The 24,079-nt window shown below is 34.3% G+C and overlaps 1 protein-coding gene across 1 annotated transcript; it reads right to left on the reverse strand.

Annotated features, from left to right (window-relative positions):
• Positions 1–1,996: 1,996 nt before the first annotated feature.
• Positions 1,997–7,294, reverse strand: LOC129887739 (uncharacterized). The gene is made up of 4 exons (XM_055962947.1): positions 6,608–7,294; positions 4,490–4,639; positions 3,681–4,367; positions 1,997–3,289 (listed from the first exon to the last, which is right to left on the reverse strand). The coding sequence occupies exons 1-4, from the start codon at positions 6,965–6,967 to the stop codon at positions 2,168–2,170; spliced, it is 2,319 nt and encodes a 772-aa protein (XP_055818922.1). The 5' UTR covers positions 6,968–7,294; the 3' UTR covers positions 1,997–2,167.
• Positions 7,295–24,079: the final 16,785 nt, after the last annotated feature.

Below are 24,079 nucleotides of genomic sequence, written 5' to 3' on the forward strand. Positions count from 1 at the left end.
TTGAAAGAGCTTTGCATCTTAATTAGAATAATGGAATAATTATCTTCCTAGTCACGGTTGTAAAAATTTCAGGGGTATCTTATTTGAAAAAGGGGGACTGATGTTTGTCAAAACTAAGTACAAACATAACCATATGAAGTGAGGCAAAAATGATTAAATTTAAGTTAACTTTACGCAAAAATGTCTCAATTTCAATCGGATGAATTTCAGACTATGCACATTTGAAGTTGTTCCAAAGAGAGTAACGTACAAAAAGTAAATTATAAAATTAAGACATAACTTAAATAATGATATCAAATTCAGGTATCTTATGCACCTTCCTAGCCCTAGCTATGTCATGTGTGTAGCCTAAAGGAACTATGGATTTAATCAGGAAATTACGCCTAATGACCTTGAAAATTAACGATGTTAGACTTTTTGGCCCCTGCTTGAGACATGAGCAAAAAAAAAGATCAAAAGTTAAAACTTATTAAACTTAAAATTTTATCAATAAAACAAACGAGATCGAAAGTTCAAAACCATCCACTTCTAAGATCATTCTCATAAATCATCTCGTATAACTTAATGAACTATGGATTTAATAGAGCATTCAAAGTCCAGTGGACACTACAAGAAATTAGGCCCAATATCCAAAATTTATGAGCTTAATGCATGTGAGAAATAATTATTTCTAATACAAAATAAAACTAAATAAAAAATATTCATTGTTAATACACAGAAAAACACCAACACAATGTGTTGGAGTTCGAAACTTCTTACAAGCAGGGGCGAAGATAGAGAAGTCAGAATTTTCAATAAAGAGTTCAAAATATAAAAAATAAATATACAAAGATATTATAAAGAATTCGTCATCTATTATATATAAATAAAAACAGTCCTTTTCAATCAATTTAAATACAATATTTATTTTTTAAAAAAAATTCTTTTTGATTTCTCAATATAAAAATGAGTAAAGTCCAAGTTCATTGGTAATTCAAAGCATATTTCTTAAAAGTTAGGTATATTCTAATATGACCCTAATGATGGGAATATTTCAGAGAAGTTCATTTGCCAATGAATTTTCTCAACTTGTAGTGATCATTATTTCACTTTAGGGAATCAATAGAAAACCATTATTTTTGGACTTTTGCTGTCAAATACGAAAAGAAAAAACTATTCAGAATTTGAAGTATATAAATGTTAAGGATTTTGAGTTAATATATAATAACAATTAAATATATATTAAATATTTAGAACTACTTAGTGAACCTTTTAATATGTATACAAAATTTACAAAAAATTAATATTAATTTGAGAAAATGAATAGGTTTTTTTTTTTGTTGTTTGGGGTGGGGTGTAGGGGGTTGGGGGAGGGGGGAGGAATTTATCATTTAAAAGTTGAACATTGAAGAAAGAATCTCTTCATGTGCAGGAGGAACAAATTTGGAAGAAAGGATCACACCTTTACAGCTAAAAAGTAACATGGAACATCACATGAATTGAGCCTCATTGCAAAACTAGAAACTGAAAAATGCAATAAACAAAATATCTCGTGTTCACACAAAAGGGTCGTAAGCAAAGGAATGTGCCGTAAGCAACATTTCTATTATAACACAAGCAGTAAGCAACATTTCTATTATAACACAAGCATTAGTGGTTCATTCCATACATACTCATTCCACAATTCGAATACATAGCCTATAGGTCGCAAGATCCAAGGAAGGGTTGAACCTCAAGGGGATGTGATATCAACAGTTAGAAAACCTATAATGCCGTTGCTTCAAGATTTTCCTTCAACTTGCCATGCATCTTAAAAGAGAAAAGTTATCTTTTTTCATACAATATAAATCAGATAATCAATTTTTGAACACTCTATTCAACTTTCTTAACATCTATGGAACTAAAAGAAAAGTTACAAATCATCTTCAAAACAAGAGCTGCAATTGGTAATGTTTGACAAGTATGCTAACAACATTTATTTTTAAAAAGGCATGCAATGATAGTAAAAGAACAGAAGTTAGAAACCATCTATTATAATTCCAAGACAGAAGGTTGATGTACAAACTTTTGCTTCCATAGAAGTTTTAACACTATCTTTTACTCTAATGCAACACAAAACATGCTAACGACAGAACAAAAACTAGTTAGAAATTATCACACACTTGTTAAATTTACAGTTGAAAGACTCTTACGCCGAGATCTCAGTCATTGCAACTGCAGGTGGTTCTTGTGCAGCCGTTGCTATCTCTATTGCTGGACTAGTTATGATAGGTGCTTGTTGTAAGTGAGTGAAATGGAGTTCAATCTGAAGCCGCTGATGAAGAGGGGTTGATGTTATCAACCCCTTCTTGATATCTGCCTGCAGTTCCCTGATTGGTATGGCAGCCAAAAAACTCTTGATGTAGTCTTTGCATGACTCTTTGCCTTGACAGATAATTTCTTCTGCGCTCTCAACCTTCGATGGCTCATCTGATTCGTTCACTGCTTCACTGTCTAGAAAACCAGGCGTTGCGTTTGTATGAGGACCATCGCTAAGTTTTGGCTCCGCTGTGGTAGATATAGTTTGCTGATCCGCAGCAGGTTTTTCTTCTGTCGAGTGTGTAGTGTCTGGCTGTTTGTAGATGGTTGTATCCTTATCAAACTTTAGTATATAAGCTTGATTGCAACCTTCATAGAGTCTTTCACCTAAGGTGTCAATGATGTAGTAAGCTTCGGCTTCAACCTTCAGGACAAAGAAATGATCGTTCCAACTGACGATATAGATTTGTGGTTCACCCACAGAAGCATACTGTAATCCAGCACGGCTAATTTCATCCCAGATATTGTCGAATGACATGGCACCATGCAAGAAATCAAATCCTCCCTCATCCATCCCATCAGGGTGGAAAAAACCGACAAAGGACTTCCCTGGCACGACAGATATCGAGCGAATTTTGGCTTGAAGGACTGTCTCCAGATCAAAGTGTTTGTCAGGGAACCGTTCCCTGTATGTCTCATTTTCACAAAGTTTCCTCCATTCTAATGAACCTTCTCTAATTAAGCTATCAAACTGCGATTTAATGGGCATGAGATCGCGATTGTTCTGCAACCAATCAGCAAGCACAGCTACAAGAGCAGTGCAAGCACTTTCTCCAGCAGCTCGTTCACTTCGCTGGTCAATGGAAGCAAAGAATACCAGAGTTTGAAGCTTCATGTGTCCATCCCGACTTACTATCTCTCTCTGTTCCCAACAGCCAACAGCAAAATTGTCATCACCAAACTCAGATACTGAAGATCGATTAGCAGTTGAGTCTTCCTCCACCTTGTGCCACTGCTAGACAATATCAAATTTACTTGTAAAAAATAATGGAATGGACTAAAAGTAGCAGATTTATTAGATAATTTGAGATAGCGTCAAGCACCAATATGGACTCATTAGATGTATAAGGTAAGAAAATTACTGCCTAAGCAATACGGTCTAAATTTCAACTACTTTCATTTGATTTAACATACGAGAAACACAAACGTGGTTTGCACTGATCAGACACACTAAAGTGCTCTTCATGAATTCTACATATAATTAGTAGGCAAGGATGCTTTTTCCAGATGTCCAGGCAACAAGATTAAAGCATAATTGGAATCCACACTGAGGCTTTTGGACACCCTATACAGACAAAATTACGAAGTAGAATGTCTGTTAAAAGAGAGGCTATAGATCTTACCCCAAATGACAGAGCTTCATCAGAACTGAGCTGTCGACGATCGAAGTCAATATCATCACCACCTTCTTCCCCATTATCCTTCTTCAACAACGGTTCCCCCTTCGATTTAGGAGATCTAAAGCTCAGCTTCCTCTTCCTCCAAGGAAGAATACTGCGCTTTGAATTCTGCAAAACTACAAGATCAGAAGCACAGGGGATCTGGTCATCCATTTGTGAGCAGCCCACATCTGATCTACGGTTGCTAAAGTAAACCCAATCCTCACCCTCACCATTGACCCTTGTACTAGAATTGAAAGAAACTCCTGCACAATTCGCGTAAGCCAATGGACCATAACTAAATGACTTCCTAACAGTAGGATCCTCCTTTCCCTCATCTGACCCTCCTTCTTCATACTCATCATTGGACTCAGAATCAAAAGGATAAGCATATTCCCCCTCTTCGCTCCTTGCTGAGCATCTTTCTTCACTACCCTCTTCTTCTCGACAAGCTTTCTTTGCTCTCCGAGTTGATACATACTCCGTAAATATTTTCACCTTTCTGAGGCCAGCTTTGAGCGCAGAAAGCTCATCCTTTTCTACTGGTGGAGTTTCTACGGACCGTGCTGGAGATTGAACGGGAGCTAGTGGCCTCTGAACCAACTCTACCGACTCTTGGGAAGCTCTTAGTTCGAACAAGCAAAGTGATATCTGCAAGACATGTCGAGATCAAGTCAAGTAAAAATAATAACAAGGGGCAATAGATCTTTGAGGAGAGTAGCAGTAAGAATAGCATGTTATGGTAAGAAATTAACTCATTAAAAGGAGCATACACAAAGTGTGGGCCGAATCTCGGAAGCACCCCCTGGAACTACCAGAGGAAGGTTCAGTTTAAATTCTCTCTCCTCTGTCTTGGCAGCGAATTCAGCGACATTTAAGACAGCTGTACCAACAACAGGTGCCTTATTCTTAACATTCATACCCTGGAGCAGAAAAATAATCAGCAAACAAATAATATAAATTGAAGAACTAGGTAAGGAAGGTGAATCTTAAACGAAACTGAACTCCAAAAATTGAACCTTGAGCAAACATTAGACCTGGCGAAAACCATAAATCAGTTAACAGATAAAGAAACTGAGATACTTGTGTAGATTTGGAAAAAATTGAGTATCCAACCCATACCCTTAAGGCAATGTGTGGATTAGTTCAACATCTGCATAAACCCTTTGGAAGAAAATGTAGCCGATATTGAACATTATATTACTCAACAATTTTCATCCCCCCATCTTATCGTTATTTAGTAGTATTAGTTAGTATTCGTGTAGTAGATTATTCTTCAATTGTTAATACTACTTGTTGCTTCTTTTGATTGGTTCATCTTGTTATTCTGTTGTCATTATTTTCTTTTCAATCCTGCTTGGATTTCACTTCTTTTGAGCCAAGGATCTTTCGGAAATAGTCTCTCTACCGCACAAAGGTACCGCACAAAGGTAGGTCTGCGTACATCCTCCCCTCCCCTCCCCAGATCCCACTTGTGGGATTACACTAGATTTCTTGTTGTTGTTGTTCCCATGTGTTACCCATTTATGGGGTTCATGAGTGTTATTCAGTGTGGATTCAGAGGACTAAGTTTTGTAAAGTTGGCTACGATGTAATGTGAAAGAATCGGAACACCACCCTATTATTCTAATAAGCCCTATTGGACACGTGTACTTACCAACATCCAATGTTCATTATCTATATTGGTAACATAGTTTCATTTATAAGTAGCAAAATAAGCCATCTATCTTCTTCTTAGTTCAATGACAAAACAAACCGCATTCCACACAAAAACGTTTCTTTAGATTTTCTTGAACCACTAAAGAGAAGATAAGCCATCTATTAGACTACACTGATAAAAAGGATAGAAAGAAATACATCTCGTTTCCAGCCTTCCGACATAACCTTACGATCACGTTTAAAGGAAGGCATTAAAGAATCTGAGCAAACAAAATCTACTATCTATGACATCCATCCAATAAGAAAGTAACCAAAATAGGCAGGTATTTTAGCACAGAAAAAAGCAACCGACAGATGCAAGACGACAAAAGATCCACCAACGAATCATTAAGATAATCAAAAGGAGGAGGAACAATTAGCTTAAGCAATGGATCCAACGCAACAAATATGAATCACATAGCATTAACTACCTAAGTAGAAACAGCAGCATAAATCTCAGTGTGGTGGCGGCTTCATAACGACAAAATTCTATAAAATGTTCCTTAACTTCCCGGTTTCCATCATCTCAGGCCATGTAAGCATAACTACCAGAATCTTTCTTTATGACAGCAAACAAACACAATAACCACTCGACATGGCTCAAATTTCAAAGTCGTATAAAAAATAAGACGTTTCCCCAGAAATTATCAAGATATCAGATGGTAGACCCTTCAAAATAGATTTTGAAACAAAAAGTAGTTCATAGCATAGTGTTCTACAAACCACTAGCACAAAAATGATTTTTTTTTAATTGGGGGTAAGGGAAGGGAAAATGGGGCAGGATTACAAGGTGGGTAATCGAAGGTAGCCAACCAACCAAGCTTCTAAGATTCTCCACCAGCACAAAAATGATAAGAACATATAATGACATCTTTTTCTACATTGTTATCAATCCATCTAAAACCATAAAAACTAATTGAGATAATTTTTCAACATATCCATCCAAGTACATCAAAAAATGATAATGAAAACTCAATTTCAATAGATCACATCACATTCATCTACTCCTTTGACTAAATATGAAACCCCTAAAACAATTCCAAACATAATTTCAACCAGACAAAATTAAACCATAAAGAGATAAGGTAAAAGTTACTACTGCATAAAAGATCTAAGAAAATATAAGGCAAGACATTAAATATGAATCTGAATAAAACATTTCTAAAATCTAAAGAGAAACTGAAGAATCTCACATTCAATACAGTGAAGGCAATCTCCCATGGATGAAACACATTGTCTTTATAACCAGACAAATTACATAAACTCTGAAATTCTTCATCCCATTCCACCAAAACGACACCGTTTGGTCCATTTTTCACCATTTCTTCTCTAGTACAGTTCCTCTTCACTGTCTTTCTAAAAGAACTCAAAGCTATTTTTGGTGGCCCTTTCCACCTGATCTCCACCGCAACGCCACCGCTAACACCGCCGCCTATGGCGGAAGAAGCCACTTCACACACCAAATTTTCAAGCTTTCCTACAAAAATCTTTACCTCAAATTTCTTGGAAATGAGAGGTGGCCATGGACGCCACTTCATCATCTTCACCACCATTTCTCACCCAAAAAATGGCAGAAAAATCAGATTTTTTACCCTTTTTCGAGAAACTCATAAAAATGGCAAAAAAAATCTGATTTTTTCAACACCCTTTTTCAAGAAACACTTAAAAATGCAGAAAAACCAGATTTTTTTCGACACCCTTTTTCAAGAAACTATTGGATTTCGTGATGGGGTTGAAAGATCCGTGAGGACTACATGGATTTATTTATTTTTTAGGGAAATGGGTTTGGGTTTAGAGAAGAAAACATTGATTTTTTTTTTCAAATTTTCTCAAAGGATTTTCCAAGAAAACACAGCTAGAGAGAGAAGAATATACAAAATATGTGTTTTGTATATCTGTTTGTATAAATATATTGAAAGAAAGAGAGAGAGAGAGAGAGAGAGAGAGAGAGAGAGAGCTAGGCGAGGTTAAACCACGGTTTTCAAGTGTGTGATGTGTGTGTTTTTTGGGTTCTTGTGAGGAATTACTTTTTTTTTTAGTTGATTAAATTTGTGTTATTAAAAATTATCGAATTATTCTTTCAGATGGCTTAGTAGATTTGATGGATGATTATTCATATGGATAATTTGGGATCGATTCTTTTTTAATGTTTTTTGAGTTAAGTATATCGCACGGAATTTGTCTAATGCAGTTATAATTACTGTAAAAATTTATCTTGTACACACAAAAGGCTCATCAGAGATTGTTCATCCGAAGGGCAGAGGTTATAGCAACGGTTATCCTGGGTTTCAAAAAAAAGTTTATGAATTATAATGAATATATTATTATCTTTTTTATTTAATTTATTCTTTTTTATTTATCACGTTTTTCTTCACGATGATTAATTTGATTGATTTTTAAAGGTAGACTAAAGTAGATTAATTCAATATTTAAAATTTAGATGATAAAAAACTATACGAAAAATACTATAAATTGCAATTATTCTCATATTAATATGATATAAAATATTAATTAAAAATGATAAAATTTAACTCTCGAAAAGTAAAATTTGACGAATAAAAACAAATAAAGAAAGTGTTTTATTTATAAAGCTCGAACCAGAAACTTTCAATTATGGAAAGTAAAATACTTACCACTAGCTATAACTTTTGATAATCATATGAAAAATATACTTAAATTTGATTATGAATGTATTGTTATTTACCTCATCACAAATCTTTATGATTTTGTGAGAAATATGTTTGCTTATGATGAAGAGTTTTTTATCGGCCATCACAAATATTTAATAATTTTATGAAGAGCATTTTTTATTATAAATCAAAGAGTACTTATTATCATCGTCAATAAAGATTTACGTAAAATACTTTTCATAAATAAATTAAAAGTGACTTATCATATATTATATTTTTTGATAATCTTTTAAAAAACACTTCTGATTCTAAATAGGTCATCACTTAACTATCATCTATCACAATTCTCGACGATTTTATAAGAAATATTATTATTGATTATGGATAAAGGATTATTTTGTGAAAAATCGACAAACATGATCAATCGAGCATTCATCTTTAAAAAATTATATTGTACATATAAAAATGATAATATCTCCAATTTCATTACGGAGATCCACCCACCATAGATATACTCGTGTGGGTGGGTGGTTAGAAGGGGGGTATATAGTGGGTCGGTGAAAGTGTTGATTGTGATTTTGCATATAAAACGGCGTGGGAACAAAGGAGTTGACTTGTATTATAGTTTTCCATATGATAATCAAATATTAGGTTAGTTGAAATTTTGCAAAAATTATTAATGTTTTGTCTCATATAGAAACTTAATAAGAAACCACCAAAGATGGTAGTAGTTGGATAGTAATTATGATAGATATTAGGTAATCACTTCGATATTTTTAAAATTTAATATTTGATAATAATTAATAATTCAAAACTAAATATTAATATTAAATTTTTTAAATTTGATTCAATACAATAAATCAAACTGTGATATAGCAATTTAAGATTTATCTTAACTAGGTAAAATTCACTATATTTAAAGACATTAAATTCCCGATAATTAATCAAAAATATTGAATTCGGATGTGTGAAACAAAATTACTTTTGATAGGAAACATTTTCGATTCATTTATAGTTCTAGTTCCGTTCCTACTATACAACGAGTGGGAAACCAAGGAAAAAACGAAGAGGATATAGTACTATTATTTGGTGATAAAACTTACGTGAATACAAAGTATATTAATTGTTATAATCTATATATAAATGACTAGATAATTAGTGGTTTAAACACATTTTTGCTGTCTACAAGTTAGTGTATATAAAAAGAAAAATTAGAGCTTACTCTTTAATGCATGTTACTTACATGCAAAGAATATAACTATGTTATGGTTGTGCAAAATAATGTGTAATATAGTTTTTTAGGTTTTTTTTCAGAAATAGTTAATAGTTGTAGGGAAAAAAAATTAACTTGCATTAAGTAATTAATTAGAAAATCAAAAGCTTACTTAATTGATAAGTATGCGTACATACAAAGAAATAATTAGTATATGTTTGATATGATGTGTCAAGTCAACGTGTAATATAGCTTCTTAGTCATATTTTAAATAATTAACTAGCATAAGAAAGTCTAATTTAAGCTTACTTATCGATGATTATTATTTACATGCAAAGAAATAACTATTTTCGATATGACTTGCAAATATCAATATGTAATGTAGTGTTTTTATATTTTAAAATATATAACTAACATTTATCAAAGGCGAATTTAATATATATAAGATTTAACTAAATAAGTATAATTAAATGCTAATAAATTTTGAATTCAATAAATTAAATTCATCATAATAAAATTCCAAACTTGAATTTTTAAAGTATTAATTTGTTTCTCGACCACAGAATATTTCTTTTTTTTTTCTTTTTTCAATTTGATTAAAAAATTTAATCATCTTGTTTTTGACATTTTTTTAAAAAATGAAAAATTGACTAATTCAAGGAAGAGCATGGTGTACGTAAACCACTTGCATGAAACAAGGAATGGAAAAATGCATGAAACACCCTTTTATCTTATTTTATTAAACTATATACTACTATATAATATAATATATAATAATGGTTGTTGGAATTAATTAAGAGATAATCTTGATCAAGTTATCACGGAAAGCCTACTCCATGGTTAATAATGATGCGGTACAGTGGTAATTATTCTCCATCTTTAATTAGAAAAGTCTTAGATTTGAATCATATCGGATAAAGATATCATTTTTTCATCCTTAATCAGATGTCTCGAATTTGAACCCTTTTGAAACTTTTCGATATGGATCTAAATTTAGACGGGTCTCAATCAAATACCACGAACATCAATTCTTACATTAACATAAAATAAGAGATTTAATTTACACACCAAATCTTTCGTATATACTTTGAGGCTCGACTAATTTTTATTCATATGAATCAGAGAATATCATTTTGAGAGATAAACTTATCTCTATCTCTTAACCATGGATCGAGATTTGTTTTTAAAAAAAATGTCCTCTATGATCGAATGATAAATAATAGGAGATATCACTAGATAATTACAAGCATTATGCATGAGTATTTCCTAAGTTAAGTAACAAACATAAGTAAAAAACTACAAAACATATATAATTATTACTTGCTTATATCTATATAATTTATTTTCTCTGTTTAGCTATATAATATATAAAAAGATAATTTAACTCAAAATACTAAATAAATATGAGACTTTTTTTATATGATATATTTTTTTGACGATGAGAATTCAGATGAACTCATACATTAAAATATATTATATAAAAAAAGTCTCATATTTCCTAAGTTAAGTAACAAACATAAGCAAAACACTATAAAACATATATAATTATTACTTGCTTATATCTGTATAATTTATTTTCTCTGTTTAGCTATATAATATATAAAAAGATAATTCAACTCAAAATACTAAATAAATATGAGACTTTTTTTATATAATATATTTTTTTGACGATGAAGATTCAGATGAACTCATACAATCAAATGATAAATATAGAACTATATATATGCCCCTATTACTAGCAATAAGAATATTGAAGCTCAGAATTATAATTTACGAGTTAATTTTTGAGATTCATTTTGTTTTACTTACTTGATCGAGCATTTACGGCTACTGAAATCTAAAGCTAGCTAGCTTCATCTTATACACATGCATCTCTAAACGACTTTTGACACAATAAAGATAATAAATCAATTGAACTAAATTATCATTCCGTTATCTCTTTACGCTTCATGTTATAATTAAATTAATCATTGCCTCAGATATATATTGTTGGGATAAAATCAGATAAAAACCCATTAAAGATATTCTTCATTATTCACTATGTGATATATATTATCTACTTCGAATTAAATTCAGATGATTTTTTCTCAAATGTCTCACACCTACACCTTTTATATATATATATACATAATAAATTTTCAATCTTTTTAACTACTAATATGAAATTTTAACAGACACTCAACACATGCGCTAATCTAGTTTTATTAAATAACCTAAGTTATATTTTGCTTTTAGAAAATTGCATTTTATTATTGTCAAAATCTTTGAAGATACACTTGACTTTTCATGTGCAACAATTCATGCACACGATATCCGTTGATTTTGCTTTAAATTGTGGGTAGAAATCAATATATATTAATGGATGATTGTATGAAATTTGACTTTACAGCTTAGTCTTTTCACACCCTGTAGAAAAGAAATTATCTTATGTGACGCTAAATAAATGAGCCAGAAAATTTTGAAGCAACGATAAAATTATTTTCATATGATTTATAAAATATTAACTCAAATTATAAAAGCGGTATTAGGATAAATTGTCTGTATTATATCCTTCGGAGTGCAACTCAATTTTCAAGAACTATACATAATCGCGAGATATTTTTTTAAATGCCAATTTTAGGAAGTTAAAAGTGTTTGGTCAGAGCTTTCTAGAAAAAGAAATGAGTAAAAAGTTGAAAAAGAAATGGTAAGTAAAAGTTATTTTTCAAAAGTTGAAAAAAAGTATTATTATTATTTTCAAGAAGTATTTTAGTACATTGATCAAGAATATATTATTGCTTTAATATTTACAAAAACATTTTTAAATAAATAGTCAAACACAAACAGTTAGTTACCAAAACTTATTTGTAACAAACTATAATAAGGTTTGAATATTAATTACTTAAATCTCGACTATTAAATATGTGTATTTATAATATTTGAATTTTAATTATTTATATTTTAAATATTAAATGAATCCACCACAGTCACCATGTTTAACCACAATTACTATCGCAGCTAATCATCATAGTGATGGTCATCAGTCATTATTGATCAAAATTTAGGATCACCACCATTAACCATCAATTACTATTAAAATTCATCATCATCGATCATCATTATATATTTTCAGCTATTACTATCACCATTGGTCATCACCACCATCATCAACCACTATTGTTAACCACTCCAATCATAACACCACTAACCACTACGTATAATTTGCAATTACCATCATCAATCAACACCTCAATATCAATCTTAACTTATCTTATCAGATCATCTTTCCTTCACCGTCATTTACATTGAACTGACTTTATGGCGAATTGATATACCATCCTTCGTCGGTAATCACCATCATTAGACATCTCTACCACCAATTACCATATTATTTATTTTAAAAAATATTTTATCTATACAATATTAGATTAATTAATATTTTATATGAATTACCTAATAATATAAACATATATCATTAATTAAAAAGTAAATACATCAAATTCCTTCTAAATTTGGCAACGAAATTTACTTTACCACTTTAACTATATGGGAGTTTAAATCCTCCCTAAACAACTTTGAAGTAAATTAAATATTACCCTGATATTATAATATTACTCTCATCTGCCACGTTATCTTCATATAAGTGCCACAACGTAGCCATGTCAACATCACATCATTCCTTTTATTTATTCTTTAACACTGTTTAAAATTCATATACACTAACTAATTAATTAACATACATTTTCTAAAATAAAATTTTAAATATGGACCCATTTTTATTTTCCCCAACCCCTCCCCTACCCACCCCCTTACTTCTTTCTTCTTCGTTCTTCACCATTTCTACCCTTCATAGTTTTTTTTCCTCTTCATATTTTTCGGCGAGCTCCACCACCACACCACCACCCAAACCCCCCTCACCGTTAACTCCCAAACCACCCGGAGCTTCACCATCAGATCCCTCTGTAATGACCCATTAGGTCGTTTTGAGTAATAGACCTTTTTATTTCATAAAAGACTTATCCCGTAAATTTTTAATGGGTATTTTAGATTATTCGATAACTACAATTAATTAATTAAAGGGTGATTTTAGATAATTAATTTAGTTGGTGGGCTAAATTATTAATTTATTTAATATCCTATACCACTTTATTTATTAAAATAAATAGTAGGGTTTGTCACTTTTAGTACATAATTATTTTAGAAAAGAAAAAAAAAGGAGGAAATTAGGTTAAGAAGACTTACCTGTGTGGCGTGAATGTAGAACGACGAGGAAGAGAGAGCATAAAGTTCAGGTAACAAAATCTCAAAATCAACCTTTGATTCTTGTGCATATTGATTGTTAAGTTGGATAACGTATTAATTTAATGAATTTGGTTGAAAAATTTAGGTGGACAGTAAGGTAAGTATTAATTAAAATAATGGTATATGAATATAGGGTAAACGATCCATGGGGAATTAGTGGTAGAACAATAATCGCATATTGATCTTCCAATTTTATTTACTACTCACACACTTATCTTAGTGTTATACACTATTCTTTTGTCAGTTTGTGGCCAGCAAGGTAAGCTTATAGGATATAGCATATAATTCATGCTTTAATAAATTGAGATAGATAATTAAATATTAGGTGTATTGTATTATATGAATATTATTAAATTTATGATAATGGAGGAATTGAGGCGTAATCCTAAGCTTGAATTTTAGGAAATTGATTATAGAATTAGGTGAGTTGTTGGGTCTAGGTTAAACATATAGTAATATGGGTTCTACAGACTCGATTACTTACGAATATTGTATATTTGGTAGATTGGAAATGTTTTGAGTCATTGAAGAAAGGAAAGACATTGGTGAATTAGCTTGCTTGGATTCGGTTCTTCGGTTGAGGTAGGTTATGATTTATTCTATATCATAGATAGACTCTTAATAGCGATTGATGGTCATTGAGTAATGTGTGAAGTTTACTATGCATTAAATTATTGTGGTTTGGATGATTGGTATGTTGTTGTGATTGGTCTGAAATCCCAAGACCGTGAAATTCATAATCTTGAACTTGCCCTATCAAAAATGGTGTCTTGCATAAAGAAGCTTGATGAAATATTGTTAATGAAGTGGAATGTAATAATACAACAACAACAACAAACCCAGTGTAATCACATCATGTGGGATCTGGGGAGGGTAGAGTGTACGCAAACCTAACCCCCACCTTGAAAGGTAGGGCGGCTGTTTCCGGAAGACCCTCGGCTCAAGAGAGGAAAACAAGATAAAAGGTCAGATAGGGCCAAGTATATCGAAAACAAAATGAGAACAAGGATTAACGAAAGTGAGAAGGTCATGGTAGAATAGTACAGAAAGAAAGAGGCATTAGCTACTACAAATAAATAAGATAATCAAAGTACAACGGCCCCACACCTATAAACAACAATAAAATGCATAAATCAAATGAGCAGAACTACAGCTACTATGGTGTAAGGATAAGTCACCTAGCCTATTATCCTAATATGAGTCCTCCACAACATCTTATCTAAGGTCATGTCCTCGATGAACCAAAATTGTGCAATATCCTGTCTAATTACCTCTCCTCAATACTTCTTCGGCCTCTCTTTGCCTCTCCTAAAACCATCCATAGCCAGCCTCTCACACCTGCACTGGAGCATTAGTGTCTCTTCTCTTCACATGCACAAACCACCTCAGTCTCGCTTCTCGCATCTTGTCCTCCACCGATGTCACTCCCACTTTGTATCTGATATCTTCATTCCTAATTCCGTCCCTCCTAGTATGCCCACACATCCACCGCAGCATTCGCATTTCCGCGATTTTCATCTTCTGAACGTGAGATTTCTTGACTAGCCAACACTCTGCTCCGTACAATAAAGTTGGTCTAACCACCATTTTGTAAAACTTGCCTTTAAGTTTTAGTGGCACTTTCTTATCACACAACACTCCGGAGGCTAGCCTCTATTTCATCCACTCTGCACAAATACGATGTGAAAAATCATCATCGATATCCCCGTCTCCCTATATAATAGACCCAAGATACTTGAAACTTCCTTTATTTTGGATGTCTTTGGTACCAAGCCTCACTTCCTCGTCAGCCTCACTCGGTAAGCCACTGAACCTACATTCCAAGTATTCTGTCTTGGTCCTACTCAATTTAAATCCTTTAGACTCCAACGTCTGTCTCCAGCCCTCCAGCTTATCGTTAACTCTCTTGCGAGTCTCGTCGATCAGGATTATGTCATCCGCGAACAACATACACCAAGGCACCTCACCTTATATTCGTCGCATCAATTCATCCATCACCAAGGTGAATAGAAGGGCTAAGAGTTGATCCCTAATGCAACCCCATCTTAATTGGGAAGTGCTCCGGGTCTCCTCCTACAGTCCTTACCCTGGTCTTAGCTCCATCATACATATCCTTTATCGCTCTAATGTATACCACAGGTACACCTTTAGCCTCCAAGCATCTCTATAGGACCTCTCTTGGCACTTTATCGTAGGCCTTTTCTAAGTCAATGAATATCATGTGCAAGTCCCTCTTCCGCTCCCTATACTGCTCCACCAATCTCCTTACAATATGAATTGCTTCTGTAGTTGAGCGCCCCGGCATGAATTCAAAATGGTTCTCTGAAATAGACACATCTCTCCTCACCCTAATTTCCACCACCCTTTCCCATACATTTATAGTGTGATTTAGCAGCTGAATACCTTTATAGTTGTTGCAGCTTTGAATGTCTCCCTTGTTCTTGTATATGGGAATCATTGTACTCCACCTCCATTCTTTCGGCATCTTCGCTGTCTTGAGAATGACATTAAACAACTCAGTTAGCCACTCCACTCCTACCCTGCCTACATTCTTCCAAAATTCCCCAAGGATCTCGTCAGGTCCGGTCGCTCTTTCCCTGCGCATCCTACAAATAGCTCCCTTAACCTCCTCAACCTTTATACTCCTACAATATCCAGAGTCGTGACGCCTATCCGAGTGCTCCAAGTCTCCCAACACAATATCTTTGTCCCATCCTTCATTCAAGAGTTCGTGAAAGTATGACTGCCATCTTTGTCTAATACGGGTTTCTTGTACCAACACTTGGCCATCCTCGTCCTTGATGCACTTTACTTGATCCAAATTGTGTACCTTCCTCTCTCTCACCTTAGCGAGCTTAAGTAGCTTCTTATCCCCACCTTTGTCCTCTAGTTCTGCATAAAGGCGTTTAAAAGCTGTCGTTTTAGCCGTCGAGACTGCCAACTTCGTGTCATGCCCCGGGAAGGTACCCTAGGCGTGGCCGGCACTCGAAATCCATTTCTGGCCTCCAAGCTAACCACCTGGTCCAGTCACACATTCATTCAACCACATTCTCTCAACGGAAGACTCAATCAATGAAGTACTATTCATAGTTTAGGGCCAAAGGCCAAATAACTATCAAATCAACAAAGCAGTTATAGAAGAACTACTCAAAGAACAATCCAACATTTCTACGCTCCGGTCTATGAAGCCTCTACCAACAATCTAGAAGGTGCCAATGACAAGCCCATGGCTACCAACAATCAAAATAAAGGAAACAACACAAAACTATACAGGAAACTCAACATCCTCCGAAAACTAAGAGGACTCACCAACTAGCTGGGAGTGTGTGGATCTTCAATGGTGCGCCGGTTGATGATCTCTAGTACCTGTCTCTGCATGATGAAATGATGCAGGCCAAATGGCGTCAGTAAATAGAATGTACGAGTATGTAAAATGGCCGAATGAAACGAACATCAAGGAAGAATCAAATCAACTCGAAATCTCAATTCAAGAGGAATAACAACTCAATCAAGTGTCCTAAGTCTAAACAAGAATATGATTTAGACGGGACCAATCACATACAATTCAACTCAATCTGACTCAAAGTACTATCAAGACCTATATGAGAGTTTCTCTTATCCGACAACCATCGCTTATGAGCCTGTGACAGTACAACAAACCGACGTTGTTGCCACGTCCGTTCATACTTTGCCAGGGCATGAACGAATCAACCAATCATGGATCCAATCCAACCAAGTCATATAATGTCAGGACAATAAATTTGGGGAAGCATCCGACTTTAACGGTTCAATCCTCTCCTACGTTTGGCGACGTAGTTATTGGGTTCGAGTATGGACTATACTCTTACCCAATTCGGTGCTCGATACTCCTTCCAAGACTCAATGCTCATAAAACTCCATCCAATCAACTCAATCAAATCATATCGACAAGTCTTATTTACAACCTTGTCATCTCATCAACTCTATCACAATCAAATCTCTCCCAATCATACTATCCGATCAATCTCAATCATATCTTTCAAAAGTAGATTAAATATGCATTTATAACAACATGTAAACCTATCCAATCGTTCCTCTATTCATTCAACAAATCTTTTGGAACTCAATACAACTCCAAGGTTTTAAATCAACAATTCAAGATAAACAACATATTTAAGAAAAATTAACATTTCTTTATCAAAATCAACATAGTTAGAAAATTAACAATATATGATCAACACCTCATCTCAATCAACTCATAACAACATGAAGCACATCACTTTCTTGACCTCACAACATCATCATAATGGAAATTAGGATAATAGATGAAAAGGACCTATTTGAACCTACCTCTATCAATAAGCTTCATTCTTATGGACAATAAATCAAAAGAAGATGTAGGGCACATGGGTGGACTCAACCCATGTTTTGAATAGCCTTACATACCTTAGTGAAGACTTGAAGAAATCCTTGATGTTGGGTCTTCAATGGAAAGCTTGAATCTCTTGAAGCTCTTGAATGAAATCTTTGTTGGAGATGGATTGAAGAAGAAGAGAGGGATTTCTAGGGCTTTTAGAGAGAGAGAGAGGAGCTGAAAATAATGGTCCAAAACGTTCTAAGGCTGATACATATATAATTTGGGAAAATTCCCAAATTGCCCTTTCTCCAAAATTCTGAAAAATAGGCCAAAAACACTCTTGGCGCGATAGTGGCGCATCGCGCCACTGCGGCACCAAGTCGAATTTAGGCTTAAAACCTGCACATCTGATAGTGGCGCGTCGCGCCAAGGACCAAACTACTGAGGCTTATTTCTGGCGCAATAGTGGCGTGTCGCGCCCTTACAGCGCCAAGCCCATATTTTCTGGGTTCTGGAAAATAGGCTTAAAAACCCTGCACATCTTCTAGTGGCGCGCCGCGCCACTGCGGCGCCAAGCCCAGGTTTCCAGCAGTTGTCACCCAGGCCTAAAATTCCTGCAATACCCATCCGTCTTAGGATCGTCATATCTTTTGACTCCGAACTCCAAAAATTACATTCTTGGTGGCGTTGGAAAGAAGACTCGACGACCTTTAATTTAATAGGTCGTGGTCCACCCAGATTGTCATATTTCAAATGATATGGCCGTTAAAAGTCAACCTTTATACAAACTCCCTCAACAACTTACCCAAGACGAATCCTTTTGGACTTAGCTTGATTCTAGGGATCCTTTATGACCCCACATCACCTCTAACACTCTTTAATTACTTAGGAACTCATCCTAACTCATTCATACGCTTTGCAATAATCGAGTTCGACCCTACACGTATACAAGAAAGGTCCAAATCTTAGGGAAAATTTTTTGGGAGGTGTTACACTTCGCCTCATTTTTCACCACCTTATACTTTTCCCTATTCGCCCGCTTCTCTTCATCATCCTTTCTATCTATAAACTTCATATATGCCTATTTCCTTGCTTCTACCTTCTCTTCGACTTTTCCATTCCACCACCAATCCCCTCGGTGCCCACCACGGCGGCCTCGTGAAACCCCCAATACCTTTCTAGCTGCTTCCCTAATATAACTGGCCGTCCTATACCACATACTGCTCGCATCCCCACTACCATCCCACACTCTCATAGCCATATACTTCTCTCCCATCTCTAGGGCATTAAGCAGAGTCAAACTCCCCCACCTAATCCTTGGTCGATCGTCCACGCCCCTCTACTTCTTCTTCCTTCTTATCTCAAAATCCATCACTAATAACTTATGTTGGGTCGTAAGATTCTCACTCAGAATGAACTTGCAGTCCTTACAGAGGCCTTTATCATCTTTTCTAAGAAGCAAATAGTCTATTTACGTCACAACCATCGAGCTACGAAAGGTTATCAAGTGCTCTTCCTTCTTCGGGAATCGAGTTGGCTATTACCAATCCAAAAGCTTTTGCGAAATCCAGGAGTGAGACTCCTCCACCATTCCTATCCCCGAAGCCAAATCCTCTGTGCACCTCATCATAGCCCCTCGAAACAAACCCACTGTGCCCGTTGAAATCTCCACTTATGAATAGCTTCTCAGTAGACGATATACTTACCACCACTTCGTCTAAGTCCTCCCAAAAGTGTCTTTTTACCTCCTCATCCAAGCCCACTTGTGGTGCGTAGGCACTAATAATGTTCAGGGTGAATCGACTAACTTAATCGTCATCATCTTGTCATTGATCCTCCTAACCTCTACAACCTGATCTCTAAGCTCACTATCTATTAAGATCCCTACCCCATTTCTATACCTCGACTTGCCCAAGAACCAAAGCTTGTACCCATCCACCTGCTTAGCTTTAGGTCCTACCCATTTAGTCTCCTCGACGCAAGCTATACTAATCCTCCTCTTCTTAAGAATCTTAACTAATTCTATGGACTTACCCGATAAAATCCCAATATTCCAAGACCCTACTTTCAACCTAGAAGCTCCCTCAACCCACTTAGCCCCCAACCCTAGCCCTCGATCCCAATTGAGAACATGACCCTAGTCTACCATCCCTCACCAAAGCCAGTAAAGCAAATGTACGCTAGTAAAAGGTTAACCTAAGACAAACGAAGGATCGCTACTAAAGCACAAGTTAGCAATAGTCTATAAACAGCAAAATAGGTATTTAATAAGGCTGACAAATAAAATTGATTAGGCTAAAAGTCAGGAAATGGGCTACTGGAGGTACCAACTCCAAGTAAATAAAACATGTTTACAACCGAATCTCTGTTTGCCGCAGAAAATGTTGTTCTCTACCGAAAAATGTGCCGGAGTAATGTTCACCGAAGTATTGTTCACCAGAGTTACTGTTCACCGAAATTACTGTTCGCATCGACTGTTGCTCGGGGGGAAGGCTAGGAGGAGGAGCGAAACCTCCCAAACCCTAATATGGTGTTACAGACCTGCAATGGTTGTGGAAAACAGTAGAAGGAGGAGAGGAGAGGAAGAGAGAAAAACTAAGTTGTGGAGGAAAATGAGAGGGAGAAAAGGGGGAGTGAGAGAGACAGAGAAGAGGAGAGAGAGGTGTTGTCAACTTACCTATGGCGGCCTTCGGTGGTCGTTGGCCGAAAAAAATAGGTGGTCGCTGGCTGGAAATATTACCGTTGGATGAAGAGAGAGACAAAAGCGAAACTCCCTTCGTATTTGGATCGGGTGTCACGAGCCAACACGATATGTTTGGATCGGGTGTCACGTTTCGGCATGGTATATTTGGATCAGGTGTCACGTTCCGGCACGGTAATATTAAAGGAAAATAAATTAAAATGACTTAATGCTACCCAATCTCCAATAACTCATTTCTCAAAAGAGCGTGATGTGGAGGCCTGACTCCTCATGTGTGATCTTAATATTGTTGACTGGTTATGTAATTGTTCATTGTGTTTTTATTTGATCTTGATCTTGTTTCTTGTCATCTATTAAGTGCTATGGTTGATTTTCCGCTATTATTTTATACATATTGATTTCTATTTTGAATCGGCCGATGATACCTACTCAGTACATGTTGTTCCGTACTGACCCCTACTTGTATTTTTCTTTATTTTATTTTGTGGAGTGCAGTGAGTGTTCCATCGACTTCGACTCGACCTCAGCTCTAGCCAGTGTCCAGTACATCAGGTTCCAGGGTGAGCTATTCATTCTAGCTCGTGTTGGATTCTCTTAGGCATAGCATGATATCCTTAGTTTTTGAACACATTAAGTTATTTATTTATTCTGGTGTTTGATATTTTCAAACGTAGTATTTTAAAATTAAATATCCTTGAAGTGATGACTTTCAGGTTTTGGAAAGACGTATCTAATAGACTTTAGTGATTTTTTATCTCTTACTCTCATAAATTGAGCTTCCGCGTTATTGTCATATTTTATAAGTTAGGGTATGTATCGTTGGTTCTCCCACCTAGGAATTTAAGTGTGGGCGCCACTCACAGCCCATTTTGGATCGTGACACCCCAAAATCGAACTAGGTCCCAAAACAGCAACAATCAGCTGAAGCAATAATCAGACCCACAAAATCGAACCAAACCCCACCTCTTATTTCTCTTTTTTTCTCGTAGAGTCAAAATATCTATTATCGATGTTAATGGTAGAGTTGAAAATGAAGATGGAGGAAAAAGTGATGCTTTAATGGAAAAGAAGCTATATTAAGTGAAGATTAAAGAAGAAAAGGATTTAAAAAAATTGTGGCCAATAAGAAAATCTACATATTTTAATAAAAATTAATATATCAAGAAAATAATATTTAAAATATTAATTATATATTGACTTATAAAAAAATGTCATGTGTATGATTTTATAAATTTATTTATTTTTTAATCTTCTTCGCTCGCTTCTTGGAGAGTGCACTCACTCTCTCTGCCACGTCATCCTTTAGGGTGATATTTAATTCACTTTAAAGTTGTTAAAGGGAATTTTAAAAGCCCATATAGTTAAAATACTAAAGTAAATTTTGTTGCAAAGTTCAAAGGGATTTTAATATATTTAGGGGCCATTTGGTTACTGGTTAGAGTTATGCATGTATTAGTTATATAGGGTTTAGTTATACAAGTATTAGTTATGCAGGTATTAGTTATGAATTATTTAGTTATGTAGATATTAGTTATGCAGGTATTAGTTATGAAGGATTTAATTATGTAGGTATTAGTTATATAGCGTTTAGTTATGTAGTGTTTTAAAAAAATTAGTGAGCTAATTCTTATTTCTTAATTTCAAAATGTTTAGTGAGCTAATATTTATTATTCTCATTAAAATAAATAACTATCCAAATAACACATTAAAATTTAAATAAATACCAATATCTAAAACAATAAAGTAAATAACAAATATCAAAAAAACAATTAAATAATTTGTATTGAATAGGATATATTAAGCAATCAAGACGAAAAAAGGGGTAAATGTGTAATTTATTATTTTAATACATATATAACTAATACCACATAACTTATTCCACTTTCTATCCCGCATAACTTATATATAGATTATGTAGGATTACAAAAAACGCAATCAAATATTATATAAAAATAATACGTGAATAACTTTTATCATATTTACAAATCAAACATAGTATAACATTAATACATAAATAACTTCAGTTATTCATATATTAGCGTCGTGTTTATTCCATAACCAAACGGCCCCTTACTCTTAATTAAATATGAACCCGTGTGCTTGTCGCTATCCATGCTTCTGCATTGGGTTCTGCTGGAATCTTAGGCCAAACATATACTCTCTTTGCCATTGAAAATTTTGACTAGAAAACAAAAAATTGTTGAACCCTTGGAATTTCCATGTTTTTTTATTTAGGCACTCAAATTATAATATATTTTAATTAAATATTTGAACACATGATACATATCAACCTCAATTAGAATAAGCTCGATCGCTTGAAATTTTACAATTTATCAACACTAATATGTTTGATTAAAAGAAGTATTCACGTAATAGACACCTGAAAATATAAGTATAATTTTTTTCAAAGTTTGAGTCAGAACTTCAACAGGTTGTCAATATATTTACAAATTATTAATTTTGAATCCACACAATTTATGGCTCCTCTTTCTTCATCCCTTCCTCTTTAACTAACCATGAACAAGAGAAACAATAACGGTTTGTGGTTGAGTTACAAATATTTTTTTATTTTTGATTAGAAGTTTCGAGTTTGAATTTTCTCAACATAATAATAATGATCCTACACGTAACAACTTGTTCTCTTTTTAATCCTTCTCCTATTTTTCCTCTCCTTTTAAAAAAAGGATCTTTTTCCCCTTTATTTAGTATTATAGTAATTATTTTTTAAAGTTAATGAAAATATTGGACATTGAAAAGAACACAAGCAAGATAAAAACAAAGGTGTATGCCACAAACAAATTCTGTTTTAGAAAATGACAAATGTACCTTAGAATTAGAATTTTATCACAAAATCTTGACTAAATACCAAATTTCCTTTTCTTTTTGCTACACTTCACTCTTCACCCACTCTCTTCACTTTTTTTTTTTGGACGGGGGGGGGGGGGGGCGGAGGGTGAGAAAGAAAAGAAAAAAAGAAGAAAAAAGCATATTAGCTCAATGGTATGTACAACTTCTCGCACATTCAGATGAAAATAGCGAAAATGAAGATAGTAAGTTGAATGTGTAGGCATACTAAATGAGATAGGAATAGGATCAAAGATATACAAGACAAAGAGAGATTGGCCTCCACGGTGGATAAAATATAGGAGGCGTGACTAAAATGGTCCGTACATATAAAAGAGAAGATGCGTAAAAGCTCTAAGGAACATGTGTCAGAGATTAATTATCGTAGTTATGATAAAAGGTAAAAATAGGTCGAAGAAATAGGGTGATTACACAAGACATATAAAGAATAGATGCATAAAAGACCCAATGAGGAGGTGTTAGGTTAACTATATATGTGGCATAAAAGGCATTGATGAGAGGATGATTAAACAGCACATGCATGACAAACCTACAACTTACGTACGAGGACATGGCCAAGTATGAGGATATGAAAATCAAGAATTAAAGTAAAAAAATTAATAAATAATTGGGCATTGTCTAATTTCCTACTATCTTAGT

The sequence above is a fragment of the Solanum dulcamara genome, chromosome 4, assembly GCF_947179165.1.
Source record: "Solanum dulcamara chromosome 4, daSolDulc1.2, whole genome shotgun sequence".
Lineage (NCBI taxonomy): Eukaryota > Viridiplantae > Streptophyta > Magnoliopsida > Solanales > Solanaceae > Solanum > Solanum dulcamara.